This window comes from Prinia subflava, chromosome 10 (genome assembly GCF_021018805.1).
Source record: "Prinia subflava isolate CZ2003 ecotype Zambia chromosome 10, Cam_Psub_1.2, whole genome shotgun sequence".
Lineage (NCBI taxonomy): Eukaryota > Metazoa > Chordata > Aves > Passeriformes > Cisticolidae > Prinia > Prinia subflava.
In genome coordinates this window covers 29,142,840-29,170,212 of record NC_086256.1, presented here as the reverse complement: position 1 = coordinate 29,170,212, position 27,373 = coordinate 29,142,840, and the positions used below count along the sequence as shown (strand labels likewise).

At 43.7% G+C, this 27,373-nt stretch overlaps 1 protein-coding gene across 3 annotated transcripts in view; it reads left to right on the top strand.

The window, feature by feature from the left end:
- KIFAP3 (kinesin associated protein 3) overlaps positions 1-24,314 on the top strand; it is a 67,606-nt gene extending 43,292 nt beyond the window's left edge. For 2 of the 3 annotated variants that reach the window (XM_063406637.1, XM_063406636.1), the window contains exons 18-20: positions 326-515; positions 5,086-5,185; positions 23,933-24,314. In XM_063406637.1, the coding sequence (XP_063262707.1) occupies positions 326-515; positions 5,086-5,185; positions 23,933-24,041 (399 nt within the window). In that variant the 3' untranslated portion in view covers positions 24,042-24,314. Of the gene's footprint in view, positions 1-325; positions 516-5,085; positions 5,186-23,827 lie in introns of all 3 variants that reach the window. The other variant, XM_063406638.1, reaches the window with a different exon arrangement.
- The last annotated feature ends 3,059 nt before the right edge of the window (positions 24,315-27,373 follow it).

Genomic DNA, 27,373 nt, shown 5'->3' with positions numbered 1-27,373 from the left:
AAGATTGGCAGTAATTGGGTCATCTTAATTAAACCAAATGAGGAGACTGATGATAGAGCTGTTCTGTTCAAAGCAGGAGTTTTTTCTGGATGGTGTAAAGTTCCTAACCATGAAGGGAAGATTGTACTGCTACATCACAAACCAGAATAATGCCCAATGCTTGCAAAATCCCTTCTTTGATCAAAAACATGCAGCTGAGTGGAGCATTTCAATCACTGGGCCCTGAACTTGCATCTTTTGCTGATGTTGGATTCCCCTGCCATTTCCTGTTACACCAGCTTTGTCTACAGCTCATCCTAAACCACTGTGTGGTGATTTTTACCAGGAATACGATGAGGAATGGGCTAAAAAAATCCAGACGGAGAAGTTTCGATGGCACAACTCGCAGTGGCTGGAGATGGTGGAGAGCCGGCAGATGGATGACAGCGAGCAGTACCAGTACGGGGACGATCCCATCGAGCCCTACATCCATGAGAGGGATATTCTGGAGAGACCTGACCTCTACTATAACGCAGGTAAGGCAGCACCTGTCACTGTTTAGCACTGGGATTGCCACCTCTGCATTTGCAGGGGAACATGAGCTGGGCTTGACTCAAACCAGCAGGACAGTTCCTGCTTTGTGGCACTGGGAGCAGCACTGATGCCAGCCAGGGATGGACTTGTCTTTGTTGGGGTTCATACCTTGGAGTGGCCACCTAGAACAGAAGCTAGACAAGATTAAGAGGGTAAAAGTGAGTATTTATTATAGGCCTTCAATAGGTACATTGTGGATGCGTGGCTGGAAAACCAGGGACATGTGCACAATCCTGCTTTTAGCCTAAAGGATGAGTAGAAGCTGAAACGTCCTTGAACCGTTCCTTAGATGGGATAAGGAGGAAGTAAATTTGGAGCAATAGCTGTAACAGGATGCTAGACAGGATGCATTGACCATAAGTTGGAGAAGGCTCACAGCATCCAGCCGTGTGGACAGAGCTTCTAAGCCAATTATATATACTGCAAGGACGTGTGAACACTGTGGTTCAACCAATGATGTTCAGAGTTAGGTGCATGATATGCTTAGCACAGTATAAATGTACGTCAAATAGCTGAATAAACAAGCAAGATTTTTAACTCGTATTGAGTGCTGTCTTGACTCTGGCTGGTTCCCGGCAACAGTACACCTTGGGCAGTCAGAAGCCTCACAGAGGGGCTGCACCCAAGATGGTCAGGAGTTCTTTAGACAAGTTTGGTCCATTTACATATCAGGGGTTAATCCTCCAATTACAGCTTCAGGTAATGGAGTCACATACCCCCAGTTTGCTCCCCCAGTTCATTGTTGTTTGCATTTCTCAGGGCCTGAGACAGTGAGGTGTCCTTGAGTTTCAGGCCTGGAGGAATTGTTTTGTCTCACCAAAATGTGAAGACAGTAGCTAACAGTCTATATGGAGTTCAGAGTTATACACTAAAGCAGTACAGGATCTAGAAAGTATAAAAGCTAAAATCCTAAGGCATCAGGTGTCAGTGATGGATCAAGTACTGCATATCCATGATTTTAGGAAATGTTACAGGTCTGCAGGAATATGAACAGACCTCTCTCGGAGAGCTGAGGGACCATGACAATGGAGTCAAGGAAAGGCGGCCCAGCCTTGTTCTTCCCACCTATTTCTTGTGTCCATAGTTTGTTTCCTCTATAAATAAAAACCTTCTCTCATCCCTGCTAAATTCACAGCTGTGGAATTTATGCTGAATTTTGTTGTGACTATTGTGTTGTATAATGGGATTTTTATTGGAGATGTTGATGAAAGACTTTAGTTGAGTCACAGCAAACCTGTAGATTCCTTAGCAGAGGCCATCATTTCATGACTTCAAACTAATCTATCTGGATGGTTTTTGCTGTTGTATATCTAGGATCTAGGGAAGTATGTGAATCTCTTCTGTAAATGCTGATTTATCCAAGCCAGTGTTGCCAGCTGTTCAGGAGGAAGGTCCAAAAAACCTGCAGGGGACAATAATGAAATAATTTACCCAGTAGATAAATGTCTTCATAACTTTTTGTAACTAGGAGTTGGCTAACTCTCTCAAACTTGCAGGTTTAGATCCTTCTCAAACACTTGGAAAACTGAGGGCATGAATTTTTGCCTTTTTTTTTGGAATTGCTGGGTTTAAGTCTGTGTTTTTCATTTTCCACATAAGTGTCCAGTCCTCTGCCATGAAGCATGAGTCACAAAACTCTGTGACTCCATTTCAGTTTGCAGGAAGAGTAATTAGAAAAACAAAACCACTAAACCCCATCGTCTTCACTCAGAGTTGCTGCAAGAAAATAATTGTGCAAGATCTCACTAGCATTTCAAATACTGTTCTTAAAGGATATCAGAACATAAGGTTTCTTTTTCTTCTGCCATAGCAACTTGCCTCTTTAGTGTAATTTTTTTCCCTTTGAATTTTTTGTGTTGGAATTTATACTTGACTGGGAAGGAAAGGTAGAATTGTGGTGATATGTTCTGCAGATGTTTGAAATGTGCTTTTGTTTTTAAAGGTAGCCCTTTCTAAAGAGTGATTATATTCAAAAGGTAGATTCACTTCTCAGCTTCATTGCAACAAGTGTCAGTAATTGTGTGCTTCTGCAATTTCCTAGGCTTCAATTTTGGAAATGTGGCATCTCAAATGGGACATAATATTCCTTTGAAAAGGGAACAGGTTAAGGTACCAATTGGAGCAAGGATTTGAGTTCTGAAGGACAGATCATTACTTAGTGAAAAAAAACCCAAACCCACCAAAAGTACAAGTCTTTGTGCAGTCAGAAATGAAATATGTATATTTCAATTTGATAATTTTAGAAGTGATCTACACTGATGGCTGACATTCAGTACAAGTCCCACCTTGACCATAATCATTTCTGAGCTCGCTGATGGCAAGATGAGTTCCTTATTTCAAGACAGGCCAATCTCTCTCTTGCACAGTAATTTAAATCTACATGAAAAATGTGGTAGAATCTCTGAAGTTACCTTCCTGAGCTCCGTGTCTCTCCTCCTCTGAAAGTACATAACCTAATTTATGTTGAAATGTACATAACAACAGATGTCCTTTAACTGTGTAATCACATTTTCTGCAGCTGATGCTATCCATGTGCTTTCATTTTCCTATAAATTCATGTGACCCATAACTCTGAGTGTTATGGTTTGACTGTTAACACTCTTGATTGAAGACACTTTAAGTAGTGGTAGCAGTAGCCTCGGAGTTAAAATGTAGTGCTTGCTTTATTGATACAAAGACAGACGTTATTTTTAAGTTTCTCTGCTCTCAAAGAAGAGCAGTTTTAACCTAGCCTGGCTATTTAAAATGCAGAGTCACTTAAATGGACTGCCTTCGGTCTGAAGTGCTGCAGGTATAAAAGTGATTACAGTCCCCTTCCTTTCAGTTCAGTGGAGCATACACACCAGGAGGTGATATAGAAAAATTCAGTACAAGCCTTAATAAAGGCCATTTCAACTTTCTTTTCACTTCTTTGGACATTTTCTATTTGTGTGATGTCACGGGGCACCCGTGTCCCATGAACATGCTGAGAGACAGGAATATTGATCCCTGCCAGATCACCTGCTTGTCAAGTCATGCCCCTTCACACACTGCACACACATGTCTGCAATTAGAACGAGGCTGTGTACGGCAATCTGATGCTGCTAAAATGTCATCTGATCATGGCTGGCATTTTTCATTTGCAATCTGCTGCCCTGCATTCAGTCGCTTTCCCATGAGGTATTATCTTCTAAATGAATCTCTGTAGCACCTCATCAAATGTCTGTTAAAAATCTAGATGTGTCAATTCTATTCCTTTTATCACTTGTCACTATATTATCTTCAAAAAACATCAGGTAAATTCATAAAGCACAGGGAGATTTGTTTGAATGCCAGAGTCGTCATCTCTAAGCCCTTGTGTCTGTAAGTAACTTTCCATCGCTTCCTGTGCAGGCAGTTTTAGTAGTTTTGAAACCACAGAGGTTAAGCTAAGTGGCCTATGACTCCCTGGATCTTATCTCTCTTTCTTTAAAGTGGAATGGCATTTGTAACTTCCTAGTCATTAGGAATCTCTTTCTTCCCTCTCTTAAACCCTTAATGTATCAGTCTGGATGTACCTGTTTCTGCCCTGGTTTTATGGGGATGCTTTGTGCACTTCAAGTCTGGAATCGTTTTCATACAGTAATGGAGAAAAACTGATGTAGGGTCTGTTTTAATGACAGAGCTTGTTTTATCTGATTAGAGCCTAATACTAATTACCAAGTGAGAACTGTGTCCTTAATATTAAAAAGAAATGTGTTTTGTGAATGGGAACAGCCAAGAGTTGAGCTGGGCTCTCATTCAGCTGGGATCAGTTCAGTGACTACTTCAAAGACACTCTCTGGATTTACATTGATGTAACAGAAGGAAGATGCTAGCTCCTGATTTTCTTTTCCTCATAAAGCAAGCAGAGACTGTGAAGCCTTTAAGGAATACTTCTGGCTTTACAAATGTCTGCATCTTCATATTCCAGTGTTGTAATGTAAAGGAAGCACAAAAAATCTGTAATCTGTGTTCCTGAGAGGATATCACGTGAAAAGCCTGCCCTTGTTGGAAAGAGCTCTGAGATATTAAAAGATGGACAAGATGAAAGAAATACATTTGAAGTCACTTTCTTGTTCTCAACTTCTCAACAAGTTTGAAGAGATACAGTGGTGCAGGGTAGAGTCTGAACAATTACGACTTTTGCTGCTTTTTTGTTTTTATGCTGCTGGCCGAGATTAGTGTTTTATCTTTTTGATTACTTGTTCTCTGGGCTTACTTTGATGGGTAAGACAAGATTTGTCATGAAATAATTTTTATAGGCTTAAGGAAGAAGGTCTAAGAGAGTGTTTCTTAAGTACAGCATTTTTCAGGGCAGTGGGCTGGAGTCCCTGTAAGGATTATTTTGTAATTGAAGTTGCTGGGTTTCAGTACTATTGCTGATTTTTGTTCCTCTCAGAAATATTGTAAGTTAAATTCCTGATGAATTGCTAAAAGAAACCAGGACAGATGGTGTTGCCCAGTTGCCCTCAGTCCTGCTCCTTTACAAGTCACTGTGTGTTGTTTTTCTAGATGGGCTGGTAGCCCCTGATGGAGCAGTGAGTCCGGATATCTTCGGGGATTACCAGCTTCAGAATGGAGACCTGATTGGGCAGCACCCCTTCTCTGGCAAGTAAGTTGCTCCTAATAAAGAATTCTTATCATCCAACAATAACTCTTCAGGTTTCTTTATGGGGCTTCATTTGTAGTGCTCAGTAATTTTTGCCCCCATAGCAGTAGGAATGATTTACACAAGGAATTTGCACAAGGAATTCTAGTCTGTTGTCTGAATCACACCTCTGTTTTAACACCCTAACCCTGTGTTGTAATACATGCCAGCTTTGCAAAAGCTGGAAGAGAACAATAACACAGAACACAGCACCTGTTATGACAATGACTCAAATACTCTTCAGACACTGAGAAACATCTAAAGAGAGGACTGAGATGCTGATTACCCAGATGATGTTTGTTTCAAATATTCTTAAATTCAGAGGAAGTCTTTCAGCTGCTGTGGGTCTAGAGTTGTTTGGCGTTTTTCCATTAACCTAAGTCTGCCCAAGGTATTCTCAGTTAGATTCCCCAGGGCACTTTGAAAAGGGGCTGTAGGAGCAAAAGACATCAGCTTTCACTGATATTCTGGGAGATCTTTGAATTTTCCTTCTGGTCAAAGACCTCTCCTTCTCCATGTTGGCAAGCTGTTCCAGTTTGAACTTCTGAGTAAACTTCTATGAGTTCAAAATTGAAAATACTAATTTCCAAGAATGGAATCTTCATGAATCCTGATGCCATAGAGTTTAGGAAGTGCCTTTTATAAAGCATGAATTCTGTGCACTCATGAGCAGGAAATAGTTCAAACACTTGATAGTCAAGGTACAGGATCCAGCTATCTGGATATGCCCAGCCCTGGGGCTGAAGCTGTTTATTTCCAGAAGAAGAATGTTCTTTTCACCACTAACAACTTCAGTCACCATTTGTAAAATGGAAGTTATTCACAAGATGTACACTTGAAGCACAAAAGATTTTTCTCCCTTACTTTGGCTTCTTGTAATTAATGGGTGGTGGACAGTTACCTTTGTTTATTCTACCTGTGATGCACCAGAAAGCTGAACATTGAGTAAGGGTTGGAGTGCTGGTAACATTTTTAAGGACAAATTAAAATTGTCCTTAAAACAAACATGCTCAGGGGAAAAAAGCAGGATTTGAGATGGATCTTCTAGAAAAAGTAAATATTTATACTCAGTAAGCATCAAGTTCAGCATAGTGTGAGTCTGTGTTTGGGAAGGGGATGCTGGTGCCTGTGCTGATCATTTCCAAATGTGCAACCTTTGGTGCAGAGCTTGTAGGTGAGAGAGAAACTGAGGTGAGTGTGAGCTCTGTGCTGCTCTTGGGGTCTCAGTGGGTGATTCATAGTTTTAACTTCAGAATAGAAACACAACCACACAACAAGGGATGGATTTCTCTGTTCACCAGAAGACTGGAGGTGCTCCCAGCAGTCTGCAAGCCCCTCTGGAGGTGTGCAGAAAGGTGTAGGGTAGAGCTTGAGGACTCCTTTGTTTCCAGTAAACTCAGAGAAAGTCCCAGTCAAGGTACTCTTGTTTTGGCAGAGAGCTCTTAGCTGGGAAACAAAACCATGTTCAGTGTCCTTGGTTAAAAGTGAAGGCACATCAGTCAGCCTCAAATTGCAGTCCCTCATCAGGGAGCTCCAATAGGAACCTGCTTTTTAATTGGATTATATTCCAACTAACATGAGCAGCAAAATACATCTGGTGTATACCTAGTTAAATTAAGTATTTGTAGAATTTTCTTGCATGTTTCAAGGCATTCTGGAGGCTCACCTCAAGAATGAAAACAGTAAAACTGCAGGTTGGCACACTGATGATGGCCTCTGGACATACTGGGATTTCTCACTAGAATTCTGTTTTCTAGGAAGACGTCTTCCAATATTATTGCTCCATGGTCTTATCTGCAGTCCAGACACACAGTCTAATTGGAAACAGTGTGGAGTGCTGCAAATGTTCTGTCTTATTTGTAGCAGAGCAGGAGTGAATTGTTTGATAGAATAGATACTGGCAGCTGAGTGGCGAATCCGACTTTTCACATGTTGGTCATTATGGGTTGGAGCTGCTTGGCGCCAGCAGCCAGGATTTCCTGATGCTCAGACCTAATGTAAAATGCATTAGTGCTCCAAGGCATGAGCCATGCAATTGCCAGTCCCATGAGTCTGGAGCTCCCTTCTCCCAATTTGAACTGGTGTTGGAAGGTAAAACCATACGTGCTACAGAGCCTAATTAAAAATAATAGCAGCAAGTCAAGGCGCTTTTTATGTGTTATATAGTGTACATTTCAGCCATACCAAAACATAATTCTGGGGTATTTTTATGCTTACAGTTTAAAGCTAACAAGAACCTTATGTCAAGGATTTATTTTTAACCAGTTCCAGCTTTTAATAAATCAAGATTTTTGTTATAAAAATGGTTCATTTTTCTATTATTAATATTTGAATATGTTTGCCGAAACTTTTTTAGCAAGAAAGCTGAGCTGTGGTTTTCATAGACAATTAGCAAGTCAGTTAATAGTAACATGCTTTGGAAGTTCAGAGACTGCTAATTATGAGTAGATTCTTGTGTTTTGTCTTTTCATTTGTTATACTTTATTTATTATACATTTATTTGTTGTGCCTCTGTCTTCTGGTCTTTGCCTTTTATATTGGGCTTTTCAATTCTGTAATAGAAGCAGTTTTTGCTAAGTAATGGGGTGAGTTCTGAAGTCTCTATCAGAGATTTAAGAGAGAGTCTCTTTGCCATTTAAGACCACCCTGTGAATTTTGAGGTAGGTAACAACTGTGAGCTGACTCCTTGCTACTCAGCCTTGAATAATTTAATCCTTTCTTCTCCTTTCTGCATTTCTGTGAGAAAGAATGAGGATATGTTACCTCTTTAATTTCTCTGAGGCTATTTCCTGTCCTTCCAATGTGCTCAGAGTGGATCAGGACTTCCCCTTGCCTCCAGGAGAGCTGAATAGGCAGCCAGAAAGTCCCATGTTTTTAGTGGCTGCACATCACTGAAAAACTGAGTTCGTGTTGAACTGGTGTTGGTGCCCTCAGTGCAGTACCAGGGCTTAAATGTGTTCTGATCACTGTCCTAATTTTTGGAGCCAAAGAAATGTGTCTGTGAGAAGAGGCTGTCAAGGACCACAATGAAACTCAGACTGTCTTGAACATTTTCTGTGTAAGTGATGTTTGATAACTCAGCCCACACCACCTACCATGTGTCGTGTTGTTACTCCGTTTATATTGTGAACTTCCTTGGCTGGGGAGGCTGTTCTAGCAGAGATCCAGGGCACCCTCTGCCATTGCAATTCCACGCTCTTTCATTTGGGAACATTCAGGGCAATTGGAGCAGCAGCTGGATCTGAAGGTGCAGCTGCTGAAGTGGTTGACTCTCCTGTAGTCCAGCAAGGATACCACGAGCATCTCCTGTGGAGTCCCTGTCCCAGGAGACTTACACACTACTGGACTTACACACCTACACTGCACAGTCTTAGCAGGGTAGGGAGGTGCTTTCTTGAAGTCAAGCAGAACAGGAATTAAAAATGGTTGAATTATGGCCAGGCATCTGCTCTCACTGGGTTACCACATTGGGGCTGTTCTCCCCTCTCATTTTCGGGAGGGAAACATGAAGTGACAGCATTAGCAGTAAAAACATCTGTTCATCTGGGGAATTAGGTGTCTTAGAGGCTTTTTTTCAAAGACACTGCCTTCCCTTCATGGGATGTCTTGGACTTCTCCTTGGAAACCTGGAGCAGTGCTACTCTCAGGAGTTGAGAATGCCACCTCACATGATCAGTTCTTGTATTGTGAAGAACAGCTTTGAAGGGAATTGTAAAAGTATCTAGCCCTGCATTCAGTTTGTAGATTTGCTTGCATACTTGCTTTTCTGGACGTGTTCACATCCTGATAATTGTTATTTCTGGTACTTGTCATCATGAAGCAGAAGCAGCACAAAAGTGAAGACCTGGGCAGCTGCCATTTTTCCGACAGTGCCACCCTGAGAAATGCTTTGTTTCTGGGATCTAGCTTGTGTGTTTCACAGCTTCCATTTATAGCTCTTTATTCCTGAACTATATTTTCTGAGTGGAGTTATACTGTTACGTATGAGACCTATAAATAGCATTATTTCAGAATGTAACATCCCCAGGACCAGTGATAAAGTCCATAAACAGCATCTCTTGTTTTCCTCAAAGGTTTGGGGCAGAATGCAGACAGATTGTAAGGTATGTTTTCCATTCAGCAGAAAAGACGTGGCTGAGGAGGTTGTTTTGACAGCTTCTATCCAGGTTTTTTTCATTGGCTGGGAAAAGACTTTTGTGATTAGATTACCAGCTTTGAATCATCTGTCTTTCAGAAGCAGATGGGCATTAGGCATAGATTTGAAATTTTCATCTGTTATTAAAATCTGAGTTCAAGGTTTCTGGTTCTGATAATGCGTAATATTGAGTGAAAGTTTTATGATTGTGGCAAACAAAATTCCCTCACCTTTGGCTGATATGATGACAGCTTAGTGTCTGATCTGCAGGGGATAAAGACAAGCTGAAAGACATCTTCCAGAATCTCTGGTCATTTATCAAATTGTAATCACCTTCTGGAGATTAATTACTTTCTTAAGACACAAACATAATAGTGATGGCTAAATACCTTATAATATAGATAGCCACAGTATTTTTCTTGCCGTTTGGGGCCACTTTTAACCTTTCTCAGCTACAGCTAGGTAATGGTACAAACTCTTGAGTGCAAAAGCCAAATTTTGGTTAATATCTTCAACAGAGTTCTCAAATCTTCTCAGTCTGTATCTTTGAAAAGATTAATCGCTAGGAATGCTAGAGCTGGCCAGAACTTTTTTTCCCTGAGGAAGTTTTCTCCAGAGCAGGATCCTTTAACCTTGTTATAAAATGCAGCAGGGCTGCCATTGCACAATCCTCATTTTCTCTGAGACAAGGCCTTTCTCTGTGTGCTGTTCCCAGCATGTGCCCTTCCAGCTCTTCCCAGAGATCTGACTGAGGCTTCTTCCCAGGAAGCAGTGAGGTTTGGCATGTCAAGCACAGCCAGTTTTATGGGGTGACTGTGTGTCTCTGTCCTTGGTGGAACATCTTTCCTCTTGCCTGGATTTACAGCCTAAAGCTGTAGCTGCATGTCCTGTTTTTGCCATGGCAGGTCATTGGGATGTTTTGTGAGCTCAGTGTCTGGAGCCAGGCCCTCGCAGGGGGAGCTGTGGCTGCTGTTGGCAAATTCCACGGTGCACAGCCGGGCTCTTGTGTCTGGGCTTGATGCAAACAGGACCTGGCCACAGGTCCTGGTGCTCCAACACTCTCAGTGTGACTTGGCTTATCTGTAGCTGAGCTAACCACGTGTGATGTCTGCGTGTGCTAAAAGTCCACCATGAATGGCAAGAATGCTCCTATCTCTGGCCTTTTTTCACTTGGAAATCCTGATGAAAATCAGGTGGGAGTTTTCATGGTGGAACAACCTGGAGCTGTAGCCCTTCACTGCCTCTGATTTCTACACTGTGGTATGAATTCCCAGTCACCAGTCCCAGCTCAACAGCTCCCATCTGGGTCAGGTACAGGAGCTGCAGCAGGTGCTGGCAAATGTGCACCTTGTGAATGATTATCAAAATGCTTTTAAATGGTTGTATCTGTAACTTGCGTCCTACTTTGACATTTAGAGCTGTATTCCATATAGATCCTCATCCTCAATTCGATTTGCTAAAGGAAAGGACTGACGGAATCGGTGATCTTGGTGACCCTGCCAGGGACTGTGTCTCATCCACCTTGTATTTCCAGTAAAGTTCAGCACAGTTGATTTAGAAGCTGGAACATTCCCTTCCCAGCCTTTCAGGAGGTAAGAACTGTCTTGCAGGCTGTCTCTGAGGGTGAAAACCCACTCTGTTAGCAGACAGCAGCAGGGATCAGTGGCAGAACAGTGTTTCATGCTCCTTTAGACAAAAAATGTTCTCATGTGGGGTCTGTGCTGAGAGTACCCACATCCCTTTCATCCTCATTTGAACAGAGGCAGTAATACTTCCCTGTCTTAGAGGTAGACATACAGGAAGTATAAAATCTTTTAATTAATGGAAAGAAAGCCTAAAAGAGTATAAATTACTATTAGAAGAGGATTCTATTTTGAACCATTTTACTGTAGTGATATTTCTTGCGGCTCTGTGCAATACTTCTTCTTTTCCATAATTAAACTTTATTTTAAAAATGAGACCCAACTTAGTTGCCTTCGTAATGTGTTCAGCAGAGTTGTACTCAGCTTCTACCATTTGGACGCTATTTAATTTGCTTTCCCAGGAGAACTGAATTAGGTTTTATTAGTAAATTGGGCCTATAACCTTGCAGGCAGGTTTTATTAGTTTATCACACATCAGTATTAGCAAATTGTAAATCCCACTGAAACGAATTTGAAAAGGCCTTAAAGAAAAGCCCAGAACCAATCAAGTTCCTGGACACAAATAGAGAGTTTATTTTGATTGGTTTATGTGTTCTTTTTCTTTTAATCCCACAAAAATCTTGTTGGTGGCAGCAGAGTCACCTTTTTATCATATTCTGTTGTCCTACGTGTGCCTACATGTTTAGTTTTATACAAGTTAAAGGCACTGACTTCCTGGGTAAGTGGCAGAGAAGTTTTGTTCCTCAGTGCCTATCTAGGTGCTACATTCCCCTGGAACTGAGATTTTTGCATCTAAAAGAATGTGAGAAGGAAGTGGGAACTGCTGCCTTTGGAGGGTTTTGGTCACAGTCTGGGACGGGCTTATTGAAAGACTTCATTTGAATGCTTCAGGACCTGCCTGGATCATGGCCTAAAATGACCCAAAATTCTCTGTGTAGTTATTCTCCTGCAGTACTGAAATGTAGCACTGGTGCTTCCAGAACAGGGAGGCTTCATTGCTACAAGCTTTTGAATGTGAGCTTGAATTTCTTTGTGTCTTACAGTAATTTGTTTCTGCATCAGTACTAAACTAGAGCTCTCCCTGTCCTTTTCTGTGATTTTTTTGAGTTGTGGTCATATTCCTGCTAGCTGTCACTTCATTGTTTTTTCATACTGTCTTCTCAAAGCTTTGTTTGTAGAAATGCTGCAACTTGATCATATAATCCACTTTGGATGTCACTAATAAGTATCTGACCAAAATCTGCTGTTATGCTGTGGACAGTTACTGGAGCATTTTTGAAGACAAGGGTCTGACTATTCCAGAGGATGAAGATTTTGCCCTGTGGCCCATATTCATCAATGAGATTTTCCCAGAATTTGGAGAACTTTTGCACCTCGGAAGGATTAGGGCTGTAATCGAGGAATATCCATAAAAGGACAATATTATTCATATCCAGTATTAGATATACAACAACTTTGAATGTACGTGGGTATTTCTTTGTTTTCACTATGTTCTTAGGATCAGGAGAAGCTCCCAAGCAGCTTCCCATGTATCCCACACACACAGCCAATGCCCACAAGTCCTTGGGAGCTGATAGCCAAGGTGGGCAGGGAGGCACAGGTGAGAAGGGAATTCACTCCTCCAGAGCCAGGTGCCAGAGCTGGGGCAGAAGGGAATTCACTCCTCCAGAGCCAGGTGCCAGAGCTGGGGCAGGAGAAGGGAGGTCACTCCTCCAGAGCCAGGTGCCAGAGCTGGGGCAGGAGAAGGGAAGGTACTGCTCCAGAGCCAGGTGCCAGAGCTGGGGCAGGAGAAGGGAAGGTACTGCTCCAGAGCCAGGTGCCAGAGCTGGGGCAGGGCAGGGCTCTCCTGAGTGCTCCCACAGTGACCAGACCACACCACCTCGCCAAGGTGTGTGGTCTGGAGCGGGAAGGATCAGGTTGCCCTTGTTTCATTTACTGTAAGAGAAGTTTAATTGCTCCCAACAATGGCAGCAGTATGGGAGAGATGAAATAGCATGCTGGGGAATATTTTAACACAGTTAAAATAGCACAGTTTTTTCAGCCAGTTGCAGATGCTGTTTGGGAAGAGAAAAAGTACTGAGGTTTTAATGCACTTCAGCTCTTTTGGAATACAGGATACTTGGGCCTCTTTCATTTGCAGTCACTTCTTTTACATTTTTTAGTTGCTTTTTATTTTATTATATTCCACCTGCAGTTGGCCTCATTTAACCATCATGGTTTAAGTGGCTATTAAGAATTTTAAAAGAATACCCAAATGCTGGAGCAGTGAGCTCAAGTCCTTAGGAATGTCTTACCAAAAAATCCCCCAAACCTGGGTCTGTCTCTTCTGAAATGTAACATTAATTAATTCCCACGTTCTGTCTGCTGCTCAGACCCTCCAGATGTGCTACTAGGAGTAGACTGGCTCCCTGGTTACAAGCCATCTGGGCTCTGTAAACTGATTTGCACTTATATTAAACAATAAGTGAACAGAATGCGGAAGAGTTATTAAAGCAAATGTACATTGCATATAAATCTCAAAGTAAAATATTAAAATGTAGTAAAGGGGAATGGAATGTGCAAATGAAGACCTGCTTGTTTTTAATGAGTTTAGCTGTGACCTTCTCAATTTCAACCAAAAGAAAAGAATTTTATTTTTCTCTTTAAAAATAAAAAAAAAGAAAAAGAAACTATAAAACTGCTTACAGAAGTATCTGAGACAAAAACAAGGAAATATAATGTTCTAAACTTGACTGGTCCAAACCACTCAAGCTGCTGTGACAGCTCATAAAACTGAGAGTAGTTTTTAACTGGACTCTGTTTTACATTGCCAGAGTGAATTTTCCTTGCAGGAAGTAGCCAGAAGGTTTATTTAGTTTCCAGACTGCTGCTTTGATCTTTCCATTCTGTCACTTCTCAGGTTACATAGCCCTTTTTCACTGCAGTAAATCTGCAACAGTTAATGAGAATAAAATTTCCTCCTTCTCACTGATCACATGCTGTTAAATGCCAAACCACAGCCAGCAGCATATTTGCAGAATTCGGCTGCACTGTACAAAAACAGTACAATCAGTTTAATCTTGTTGGTTTTGTAATTCATTTTATTGAGCTTTCCTTTCTCAAGTGAACTATTTTATCAAGACAAGTGGTTGCAAGGCCAGATCTGGAAGAAAGATTTAAAACTGTAATAAAGTGGAGGAGTGTTTTGTGTGCTGGGTTTAAGCATGCTCACAGGATTCAAAATTAAACTTAAAATGAGGAGTTTTAAAAAGGCCCATATACCAGTGGGATATTTCTTGTGGTTATTATCTGAACTGAACATATGCTCTGAACAAGTCTCTAGCATAAAAATTAATACACCAAATTAATTTCTTTGCCAAATACTTAAAACTGTTTTGATTCTAAAACTTAATTCTGATTCTGTGTTTATCAGCCTCAGTCATCCAGCTCCAAAGACTGACCCACCCTTTTCCCTCTGGAAAACTAAGATGATGGGTTTTTTAACTCTGAGATTTAAAAAACAATAAATTGGCTTACTGAGTTTATTTGCCTTCGGGGTTTTGAGCTTTTTAAATTTTATTTTTTCCAGTACTCCCTGATCAATATTTTTGGTCTGGAAACATTTTATTTTTCATTTGTTTAATTTGAGTTTTTTATGTAATAATGCTGTTCTAAGATATAGGTCTCCAAAAACACGTTCCTTGTCTGTATATGTATCTGCCTTGTTTCCTGATGTATCCAGTGTTATTCCTAAGGAAAAAAAAATGAGAGACATTGAGATTTGCTTTCTTCTTGATTTTCACTAAAATCATTGCTGATTTGGGATAGATCTTGACAAGATTTCACTAGGGCCCTGTGCTGATCTATAAAAGTGTCTGAAATCAGGACAGTCATCTGTGTTGTAAAAAAATATTTAAAGTTTCTTCATCAATAATAACACTGCATTTGCTATGTGTGCTCAAGTGAGCGCTGCAAATCCCCAGCAATGTTCATTTTCAGAAAAGGCTTTGAAAGCTTTTATTGGCTGCAGCTGGAAGTCAGAGCAGAACAGATTTCTTGATTCTCCCTCCCTCCTTCCCTGCAGCATCTGGATTCTCCTCCACAGCTGCCCTGCAGACAGCACGATGTCACCAGTGCCCGAGGCCTTGGCTTCTGCAGGCTGTGGTGCACAGCAGGCAACTTTTGTGTTGAAGGACAGAACTGTGTGGCTGTGCTTGGGCTTGAGGAGTTTGTGTAACATTTAAAGACAAAATTCTCCATCAAGCTTGGGCTTGAGGAGTTTGTATAAACATTTAAAGAGAAAATTCTCCACCAGAAAGCTGAGTTTTTGCTTCAGCTGCTTATCTCTGAGTAAGTTTTCAGTGACCTGCTGTAGCACAAACAGCAAGGAATACTTCCTGTGTGGAAATGGGAAGCCTGTTGGAAGTTGGAGCAGATCCTGATCTGGTCAGTGACACCAGTCATCTCTGTGAAACTTCAGCATCTTACTTTGTTCAGGCAGTTGCCTGAAGCTTTCTGTACCCAGCCTAACACTGAACTTGCTGGAGACAGTTCAGAGAGAGGCGTGAAAGCATCCCAAGCCAGGCCTATTCCTAGTTCAGATTAAGGCAATGTACTCTTTCAGTTTATGCAGTTGACACATACACTTTGGACTGTGCAAGGAGAGAGGGGGAGGAAAGGACATCTTGCTTTTCATTGCCTGTTCCTCGGGGCTTTTTGTTTTAGTTCTTAATTAATTCTTAAGAAATTGATGTATCTAATCAGTGGGTTTGGACAGTTGTTGGGCCAAGAGCACAGAAGATGTTTCTGTCAGGCTCATAATGGAAAGCCAGAGCTCTTGATTTCCGTTCCAGCTCTGTCTGTGCACTTGACCTTTTAAGAAATCCTGCAGAGAACGGCTGAGAAACTCCCTGTCCTTGTGGCAGACCTGTGAGCCTGACTGCAGGAATGCTGCAGGAGCTCTCCTGCTGCCCTTCAAAGGAACAATGTGGCTGCATGAAACAACTGCAGCCTTTGAGCTGTTGGTTTACCCCCTGGCTCTGTTGGGGATTGGTTGCTTTTCTAGCAGAACAGAAATAATCTTTTTTTTCCTAAAGGGTCTTACAGAATAAGCAGAAGTCTTTTCTGTCTATGTCAGTCTAATTTGAGTCTTCTCATTACTGTAGTTTGTCATTTGGCTGTCTTTAATGTCTGGGGTGTTTTCTCTTCCAATACTCCCATGGGAAACTTAGGTCATGGAGAAAAGGAGCAGCTTGTCCAGGATCACACAGCAGGTTACTGACAGCAAGAAACTGAGGCCAGATCCCAGGCTGTGCTTGCCGAGCAGGGATGGCAGGAGCTACAGCAAGGCTCACACTGAATTTGGCTAAGCAAGGTCATTTGTTTTTGGTTCAGTGCTTTCTTACTATTCAGTTGGGAATTTTTTTTTTTAATGCTGCCTTCCCCCAGTGGATTTTGGCGTGGTTATTGCTTGGTGCATAGCTGGAGCCTGACACAGAAGACACAGTGCTCATTTCTCCACCATTGTCAGCTTTCCATTTGTTTGTAATTAAATGGGAGAAACAGCAGTATTGTGCTGAGATACAACTGGGCAACAAGTCCAGAAGCAGTTGGAAACTTTAAGTCATTAAGTACACTGTAGAAAGCTGGATCAGATGGAAGGAGAGACACGGTCATATCCATAAAAGCTGTATTATGATGCACGAGGGAGCTAAAGCATTATTGCACAGGTTCATTTGGATACCTTCTGTCTTGTGAGCAGATACAATATTACTATTTAAGAGACATTAATGTTTAATGCTAATGTAGAGATGGACTTGGGTGATTGATGCAGTGGGCACAGTCACAGACAATGCCAAAAATCTCCCCTCCCACTTGAGCCTGAGGAATAGAAAGCATGAAAAAAAAGCTTCACAGATAGGGGAGAAAATCTCGGGATCATGAGAGGCAGGATTTAGGAGACTTGTGGTTTATAGTTTAACGTCATTACCAGTAGTGGGAGAATCTACAGTTACAAGACATTATATAAAGAAACATTGTTTTTTCCTAAGGCTTCTCAGTTGTATGGAGTTTCTCCATAACCCATGGTTTGTCCTGTTGCTCTGAAGGACAGAAAATTTATGGTCAGTGAAGGCAAACCAGAGGTAACTGGCTTGTAGGAGGAAATGGGATCATCATCTAAATCCCTGGACTTTAAGCAAGAACAAAAGCAACAGGCCTGTGCCCCTTTCTGATGCCCTTTACCCTGCCATGGCTGAATTTGGGAGAGTGGGGTCCCATCCAGTACTCAGCTGCCAGGGAATATCAGCAGAAAGGCCACAGAGCCCATGGCCTCCGAGGCTCTGAGCCTTGGTTTGGGTGTGATGGTTCCTTGGTACCTGTGAAGGATTGGCTAAATGTGTCATACCTGCAGACAGCTGTAAAAGCTGGGGTCTGTGTGTGTTCTGTGGGACTCAAAACCCTTTCCCACCTGCTGTGCTTGGGTGCACACTGTGCCTTGATCCCTGCTTGTGCAATGGCTCAGGGCCTGGATGCCCCCAGCTCCCCCTGCCTTTCCATGCCTGGGCTCTAGGAGGCCTGAGGAGGGAGGAAGGGAGGGAGCTGCAGCTTTCACCAGCCAGTGTGCTAATTGGGCTGGCAGGGCTGGGCATCCCCTGTGTGACTACACTGCCCTGCACTGCAGTCCTTGTCTCAGAGCAGCACTCATCAACACCTCAGGAACAAACAAAAACACCCACTGAGATGAGAGGAGAAAATACAGCCTTTGCTGCTGGCAAACTTCTGTGTGTCTTGTTGGCAAGGGTTCTAATCAGTGAAGTGCATGTCATTTGTACAGGTTATAATGAACTGCGTGTCATTTGTACAATGCTGTGCTTGTCTTGATGGGACTGCTGTGCCACTGCTGTGGCTCTGGCACCTCCTGAGGGGAAGGTACAGCCTTCAGTGTTCATCTGAACGTGATTTGTTTTGTCTGTTACACACAGGGACTTGGTCCAGCATTGTGGAATACAGGGGTTCATGGCATGAGAGCTTATAAGGGAATACAGGATGGGAACTGTACTGTCACACATGAGTAGATTCTTGGAAGAGAAAATTTTTGACTTCAGTGATGTGCGGCTGAAATTCTGAACGCCTGGTGGGGATGGCTTGGGAGTGGAGACAGATTTTTAGAGACAATAATAGCCAGTGTATAGAGGGAGAAGGGACAGAGGAAACAGTGGGACTGCTATGAACTGTACTGATATCAGGCTTCTGAAAGATGCTCAGAACCTTTCTGGTTCTAACCCCTTTCTCTGATCCTCAGGAGGAGTTTTGGAAAGCTGCAGGTGTGATCAGAGGTGCCACGTGTGTCAACAGAGGCTGCCTGTTCACACCTGCATATAAACCCTCCCAACAGCTCAGTGGAGCATGTGGAGAACTTCGGGTGTGAGTCCTTCATTAGGACTTGGGACGGTTGCTGATGAGTTGAGAGTTGCAAGTAGTGTTTGGTTGGTCTTACCAAGGTCAGAGGATCTACATAATTAAAATCTATAGATTTTTAAAAAATAAAATAGATTTTATTTCTAATAAGCTTATAAATCTTGTATCCCCACTGAGTGGCTGAGAGCCTCTGAGGCATGAGGGCTTGTTTATGCAGAGTAAGGAGGGAGGATTGACAGCATTTTAGAAAAAGTTTATAATGAAAAGAATTAGAGATGAAATCTTGGCTCTGGTGGAAGCACTCCTTGTGTTTAGCTTGCAGTTCATTTTCAGGGGGCAGTGATTCCAGGGTGCTTTAATTTTGGGCAGGAACGAATGAAACTGGCCCTAAAGTCTGAGCTCCTAAACTGGTATTTCACCCTGCAAGGCCTTCCTGGGGCCACTGTCACCTACACAGGCAGTGACAGTCTCTTACAGCACGCTCTGATACAGTGTGTGCCAAACTGCTTCAGACCTGTCCCAGGCAGTGCTTCCTGCTGGGATCACTCCAAGATCCATGGATCCACAGGGGGGCTTTCAGCAGGATTTCAAGTGTTTGCTTTTGACCAAGAATGTCCCCAGTGATGCTGGACTTGCCTTTCTGAGGCCCTGCTGGAGGAATTAGTACCTGGGCATTAGGCTGTGGTTTGGGAGCCCCTGTCAGCAGCAGCACTGGTCCCAATGTGAGCACTGGTGTGGACAGGGTGGGGGTGTGCAGTGTCAGGGGAGCTCAGCACCCGGGTGTTAATTACCCAGGTGTTAATTACTCAGCCCAGCCCAGGTTCACCAGCCTCTCCTGATACCCTGCCCTGGGAAGCAGCACAAACTCCTGGAGGGGAGGCCCAGCAGAGGATTCTCCATGGAGTGCTCTCTGTCAGAGCCTGCTGAGCCTTCCACACACCCCACAGAAACCCATCTAGTCCGAAGCCTGTCTAGTTCAGAAGGATTTTGTGGATGTAGCAGGATGCTGGCTGCCATTTTCTTTTGGGAGAGAGGACACAACTGGGCTTTACATCTTGAATTTTGTCAGGGCACCTAAGATCCTAGAGGGGTGTATTAATGTGGATGCTCTGAATCAGAGCAAGCATCAATAAGCAGGGCTGTTAAGAAATCTCTCCTCACTCATGCACATCAGGAACATTTTCCTCTTCGGCATGTGTTCCTCAGTTCCCTAGCAGTACAAGCAAATTGGAAAGTTCAGCTGTCATTTGGGGAAGGTCATAGATCACACTAGCAGCCTGAGTAATCCAAGAGGTTTTAAGTATCACAGCATTTAGTTTAAAGTGAAATTTACTCTGACAGGGGCTGGCAGACCAATAGGAAAAAGAAATATTTGTGCTTAGAGAAGTGCATGTGTAGAGACCTTGAGTATAACTGATGGCTGGAAGTGATTTCAGTCTAAAAAAAACAAATCATTAAGAGAGTGCATAGGGGTAAAATACACAGTTCATATTTTAAAGGGTCTCAAAATGAACCAGCAACTGAGGTTAGCAGTACATAGTAATTAGCTGGGCTGTTCCCTGTTTAACTCCATCAGCCCCAGGCGTGGGGCTGAGCTCTGCACAAGAGCACAGTTGTGCAGTGGCAGGGTGGCGGCGAGCGCCGCTCTGTGCGCACGCGTGGTTTGGGAGAGGAGCGCCTGCAGCGATTGCAGATGGAGGCAGCAGCCTGGGCCACGTATGCGAGGCTGCTGTGGTGCTCTGTGGTGCACCATGTCAGTGAACCCATATCCACTCTGCAGCTGCAGGCGTGCCTGCGCTCCTGGGTACCGCTTACACAGCACTGAGCACTGCGAGGAGAACATGGTGACTCAGCCACGAGTATTGTTGCCCCAGTGGATAATTATGTGTCCCTAAGTTATGGGAAGACAGGCTTGGTGCTTGCTGTGCTGAGCACTAAGTTAGTTTCCTGGGACATGCTGTAGCATGAAGCCAACAGCAGGTTTTTCGTAGGAGCAAGTCTTGAGGTTGATTGCTGGTATAAATCTGAGCATACATGGCACAGATCATGATCTCAGGCCGGTCGTTACCCAGCAAGTGTTTACAGCCCAGAACTGCCATCTCTGCTGGCTCTGCCCTTCTGCTGTTCTTGGCAGAAGGGGCAAGGATTCATCAGGATTTGTTTTTAAATCTGTCTTCACCTCAGTGGGTTATGCCCTTGGCCTGGCAGCCTCGGGAGCGAGCCAGGCTCCGGTCTCCAGGCGCGTGCTGGCTCTGGGGTTGTCCTGCCCCTCCATCCCTCCCGGGCTCAGGACCCTTCCCCTCAGCCCCGAGAGGATCCGTGCTGCAGGCTGCCAGTGCAAACATCCAGCAGGCAAAGCTGGTATGCTTCAAGAGCACTAACGTGGAAAAACGCAGCCAGTCTGTTTCAAGCATGGTCAAGACTTCACTCACTTCAGGGAAATATTTAGATAGGAGAGAGTAGTGATTTGATCAAGGTGTTTTAATGTGATTTTCTGGGTTTTTTTTTTTTTTGGGGGGGGGGTTGACTGTCCAAAGCAGTTATCAGCTGATCCATCTCTTCCAGTTTTTTTCAGGACACTAACATATGTCTGAACCATTTGGAAATAACTGATACTCCTCAAAGTTTAAACTCTAGGGGTCTTTACCTAATTACTTACACATTTGTAAAAAAAAAAAATTAAAAAACTGATTTGTTGAGAATGTGATTGAAACCATATTTTCCCTGCACTCGTTATCAATTTAAATACATTTAGGAGGTCTTTGAATAAGGATTACTGAGCTGGAAGTGGCTGGAAGAGCTCAGCCTGCAGGGATAGAGGCCCATTGCCACCGCGTGGCTCAGGGCGTTATTACACCTCACCGCCAAACCCGTGGTGGTTTAGCTTGGGGTGTATAAAGGCGTTCAGGTTTCAGGCTCCTGTTTTTGCTGTGTCCTTCTTTGCCACAGCAAACCTGAGGATGGCACTGCTGTGGGCCTGGGCATGGTTGCTGTGAGCTTGACTGGCAGTCAGCAGCCCTGGGCACCCCCAGCCTCCTCACTCACCTGTGTACCATTCCAGAATGGGCTTTGCAGTGGTTTGCACAAATGCAAAAAGCCCCTGTTCTACCACACTTGTAATAAAAACAACACATCCACAACTAACATTGTTATAGTCACAGAAAGCATCATGGAAAGATAAACCCAGAAAACCGTTTTCTGTTAAAACAGCTCTTCATTATCAATCAACTGTAGATGTTTTAAGGAGCTTTGGAGGAAAGCAATGAAATTCCTGAGTTTAAAGGTAGCCTTAAAGGGTCCTGCTTATCTGCAGTGTAACGTGTCTGGTGGCACTGGGAATTTGGAGAAGCACAACAGAACCAGACCCTGCACTTTCAATTCCCACTATGCCTTCTTTTAGTACATTGTTAACTCGTGGCACTGGCAGTACTGAAAGAACCCTTGAGAAATTGGCACTGGTTTATAGAGGTTTGTTAACTGGTTTGTTTTCTGAAGTGCTGAACAAACTGCTCAGCTTCGTGCTTGTCCATGTTGGCCTGTTCACAAGAGCTTTGGGCCTGATATGGAGACACCACAGCCAAGGGCAGCCCGGGTGAGGTCTGTCTGTCTGTCTGTCAGTCCCTCTGCACACTGCAAGTCAGTGACAGGAGAGGCAGGGACTGGCTAAGGTGACTGCTGGGTTTAGGGTTTCTGGAGATGAGAGATAAACACAAAGTAAGAGGATTTCTCGTAATCCCTGCTTTCAGGAGTCTCAAAGCCTCAGGCCTGATAATGCCCGAAGCTGTGGTTTGCAGGTACAATGGAGGCATCTGGGGAAGGTACCTCAGAGGTCACCAGCTCATTTCCTAATGGGCTTGAGAAAAGGGTAAGAGGACTTGGGAGTGAATACAGGAAGGAATAGTGGCCAGAGGAGTGCACTCACAGAGCTCTGCACCACTGCAGGGTACACCAGGGCCACTCTGCTCTGCTGTGCTGAAGGGCTGATCAGCCTGCAGGCTGGCTGATGGCTCTGTGCAGGAGTTAGGAGATGGTGGTGCCAATTCAGATACGCACGGGCAGATGTGGAAATGCAGATCAGGACACAGCATTTCTCAAGATACATCCAAGTGAACAGTGATTTTTTTTTTCTCTGCACCTTGGCTATTGATTGTATCCCTTCCATCTCAGAGGACAAATCTGAGCCTCAGACCTTCCACCTTCACCTGACTATCAGGATATCCCATGAGTGAACTCGTTTTTTGAGAAGCCAGGCACTAGGGATCCTTTTCTAGGACATCACTGAGATATAATCCAAGGAAAGTGCCTTTGTAGGATGGTGATGGACATGGTTCCCCCCATGCAGCTGAGCCCTTTCAGCCCAATCAATTCAGCAGTGCCAGCTTCTTGCAGAGCCTGGGCCTGGGGCCCACCCATTGTACATCTTCTGCAGGGGTCATTCTTTCCCAGCCTTGACTGTTGCATAACCCATGTTCCATATGGATAATTGGCAGTAATGAGGTTCAGCTTTTCCCCACTCCAAAAGCACTTCGGTTCTTTGTGTTTTGACACTCTTCAGAGGGGAAGTTCAACTCCTTTCAATGCATCTTTAGTCAGACAATAAATCAGGATCCTTTTCCATTTGTCCCCCTACTGAAGTGGAAGCTAAGAAGTGACATGGCTATGAATAGGCAGTAATCCAGTGTCTTAGGCAATGCTCATTTTTTGCATGAGTTATTGTTGAGCATGAAATATGTGCCACTTTTCTCTATGCAGTTCTTGTGTTTTAGTATCTACCTCATTGTTGTGGGACTTTTTAGGTGTAAAAGATGCTGGTTTACATGCAAAAATAATTATTCTGTCTCATTAGTACATAGCTTTTCAGTACATTATTAATTCCTTCTGCCATTTGGCTGCCAGTCTTGTATCCCACCAGAAGCACCATCTTTTACTGATGTCTCCACAGCATTTCTTTTCCCACCAGGGAAGTGGTGTCCAGAAGGGGAACACGGCTGGCAAAGTTTCCTCACAAAACCATCTCTGAGGCGGTGATGCCTTAGGATTTTAGCCTTTATATTTTCCATCTATTTGTAATCCTGCAGTTCTTTAGTGTATAACTCTAAACTCCATATACAGTGCTAGCTGCTGTTCTCCCATTCTGGTCAGACACAACAATTCCTCTCTGGGGATCAAGGACACCTCACTGTCTCTGGGAAATACAAACAAAAGTGAGTTGGTGGGGAGCAAACTTGGGGTAAATTACTTCATTACCTGAAGCTGTAATTGGAAGATTAACCCCCAATATTCAAAGGGACCAATAAAAGTGTGAAAACCTGTGACTCGTCCTCTGTTTTGGGTGTGGCTCCTGGGGGGCTTTGTCTGCCCTACCTGAAGGCCCTTCAATAAGTATGCCTGCTTTTAATTCCCTTAATTGTGTCTGACCTCTGTTTCTAGGTAAGCCCCAAAAGGCATCAGCAGGAGCAGCTGGAGCCAGCAGCACTGGTGTTCCTTCCATAGTGTACAAACGCCTGCAGCTTCTCTCTGCTTGTTTTTTTGTAGCCCTGGAGCGGACGGATTTGGTCAGAGCGCGGCGGTTCCGGGGCGCCCAGCGACCGCCTACGGCTACCGGCCGGACGAGCCCTTCTACTACAGCTACGGAGCGCGGTGAGCCCGGCCACGGCCCTGCCCTGCTCTGCATGACTGTGCCACCACGGCCCCACTCTGTACCCTTGGCATGTGTAGCTCCACTGAAATCTAGCCCTCCTCGGTCCGCTGTGTTAGTGACAGTGTCTGCTCTTTGGTTGCTCTTGGTTGTTATTATTTTTGTACAGTAACTGTGACTTGAAGGCAGGAAGTGGAAACTACTGGACTGGAAAGTGTCACATTATGTATATTAAGCTACTAATTTAATTTCTATTAAATATAAAAACCTGTGTGGTCAGCAGTGGTGAATGTGTTCCTAACCGATGTTTTGTGTGTTTTACAAGGCACTTAAGAGGAGTGCTCCGTGTGCAGCGTGTTTAACATGGACTGTTTCCCTCTCACACGTCACTCACAGAACACCAGTAAGCCCCAGCAGCTCCTGGCACCCCCTGACACATAGTTTGGACCAAAGTCCAGTCCTGGGTCTGAACACTTGAATAATGGAAAGATGGCACAGATTCAGTCCCCTGCAGCTTCAGACATTTACAGTCTATTTTAAATGCTTGAAAACACTTAACATTAGAAACTGCACAACAGAATACCCTTACCTGGTGTTTGAACAGAGTTCTGTGGGCTGAGAGAAGACAGCCACATCCATCCTGAGGGCCACCAAGAGCAGGAAGCACTGTACCTTGGTTCAGAATCCAGAGGCAGAGCCTGTACCCCAGCTTCCCTATCTGGAAACACAAATCCATCCTGTCCTGGTTGTTTCTGGGGTTTAAGCTGGATCTAAGCAGGGTTCATTGAGCAGAGTCAGGCCAGGACCCCTTCACGCTGGACTTGCAATGTGGTGATTGTTTTATGTCATGTTTTGAGACAACCTGCAAACGGAATTGAGGCTAAAGCTGTTCCTCAGCTGTGCATGCCTGCTGTAACACACAAAAGAAAGGGATGATAAAGCCCTCTCTGCCACAGCTACCAAGGCAGCAGTTCAGTTTTCACTTTCTAAAAGAAAAGTCAGCCTCAGCCTCATCCTTTCTCTTTTGTTAATGCCTACCGATCTGCAGATCTGTTCTCCTCCTTCCTCCCTCCTTTATGGCTTAAACAGAAAGCTGACTTGCATCAGGGGCTGGCCCTACAAAACCAGTCACCAGTAATTCCGTAAGACTGGGGTCTGTGCTGGGAAGGTGATCTTCAAAGGCTTGGGATTGTTTGGGGAATCTGACAAACTCTTAGTCTTAGACTTCAAAAATACCTTTGAAATAAAAATTGTTTTGAATCCCTGTGTTATCTTTACAAAGTGTGCAAGTACTTTTATAAGCACCATTACTCCCTGTGTTTCAAGCTGCATGACTGGAAAGGAGTCTAAAATTAGCCATGGTATTTCATGCCAGCTTTCAGCCTTCTCCCTGTGCTGGCTTCTTGTTCAGGGCTTCACTCACTGGAGGTAGGTGGAAGAATAGTGTTGCCAAGATTAAGCAGTATTTTTAAAATTATTTTCTCTACCATTTTAAACTAATTCTTGCACAGTTTCTTAGAACAGATGAGATCTCACTAAGAAACATGGCAGAAAACTTGAACTACACTAACGGGTTTCCAGTGTTGTACCTTTCTAGATTCTTTCCTTTGTTCTGAGCCCACAGTGGATTTGCCCAGAGGTTGTGCCACATTTAGCCAAAAGCTTTCAGATATTTTATAGTTATAGCTGTGAGAGAAATTCCCCAAACTGTACACTCAGGCTTTTCTTCTGAGACTGGCACTCACTCATCAGGCTTTTCCAGAAATTAGTGTGAAGTTATTTAAAGCAGTTGCCCTTCCCATGGAATGTGAAAAACAAAATGAAGTGGGTCCTTGGAGTATATGCAAACTATCAATGAAACTGAAGGAGCCTTTAATTGGAAGCTTCAGGTTAACGAGGAGCTGCAGTGGAGCTCCAGTGAAGGGTGGGTGCCTGTAATTGTAATACAGTTGTGACCATGCTGAGAATAAATGGCAGTGGAAAAATCTCTGGCTGCATTTTTAGTATTCAATGTTAGGAGTTTATGGGAAAAGAATAAAAGATCAAGTATTTGTAGCTTTGCCTGGCAGCAGCTAAGAGAAGAACATCATTTATCTGCAAACAGAGCTTGGTAAAAATTACTCAGCACTTAGTAGCCTGAGGACAAGCCTGCTCGCCAAGATGAAAACCAGCTGTGCCATGCACTTTCAAGGCAGGAGAGAGGCTGATTTTCCCTTTAATTACAGTTCCTGAGCCAGAAAAGGGAGAAAGGATAGGAGCATGTAGACTTTTCAATCTATATCACATTTCCTGTGGGCGTCGGAGGAAGACAGGAGAGTCTGACCTGTTTAATTATCTGTATTTTATGGATCCAGTCCCTGGGTACTGTGTCCTGCACAAAACGGCGAGGGGGGATCTGCGTTCTTTTAGCAGCTTCTGCAACTTTGGTCCTCTTTTTCCTGGTTTCTCTCCCTGGCTTTGTAGAGCTCCTCTTTTCTTTCCCTACAGCAGCAATCCTGAACCATTCTAGGAGTATCCTCTTTCCCAGCCTGCTGCTAATTAATTAATGAGTTTGGTTAGGCAAGTGTTTCAGATATAATTAGGCTGTAAAGTTAATAGCACAATGAAATAAGCAATGGCTGAGAAGCTCCTGCGTCTGGTAGCTATTAGAGAGGCTTTGTGCAGATGGACGGGCTCATTTCTAGGAGCAGTCTGCTCCATGCAGCCGCCTAGGACCTTGTGCTCAATTATTTGTACTACACCAGTATTTAGGAGCTTTCCAAGGCAACGGGGCGGGGGAAAGCAAAAGTAAACAAATATTCTCCTCCCTGAGAGCTGAGGACCTGATTCAAGGTCTCTCAAATACCCAGGGGGCTGTGGAGGTCTCTGTTAACAGTTTAACATGTGCATTTCATTCTGAAATCAGACTGCTGAGATTCTGTTTAATTTTATCCACTCTGGATTAAATGAAACAGGAACAAGATGTATCTTCCTCTGGAATAAGCAGGACAAGCTCTGTTTAGATACAAGAGATCCTGGGCCCCTCTGGCAGGTTTTTTAATGGAATCCTGTAGTGCAGCACTGCTGAGCTCAGCTGTCCACTCACCGTGGCCAGAGGCTGAGAATGGTGACAACCTCCATCCCTTCCGTGACCGTCCTCAAACCCCATGGAATGCACAAAGCTGCCTTCCTGCTGCAGTTCATGGCACCCTTGGAGCTCTGGTGATCTGCTCATTTTTTCCTCCAGGTTAAGGTTTTGGGGTTTTCTCCTGAAAGAGCTCTGAGGTGCACAAACAGAGGAGGACTGCACTCCCCTGCAGGTACTTCATAGTCACAAGGTGGTATTTGTAGCCAGTTGG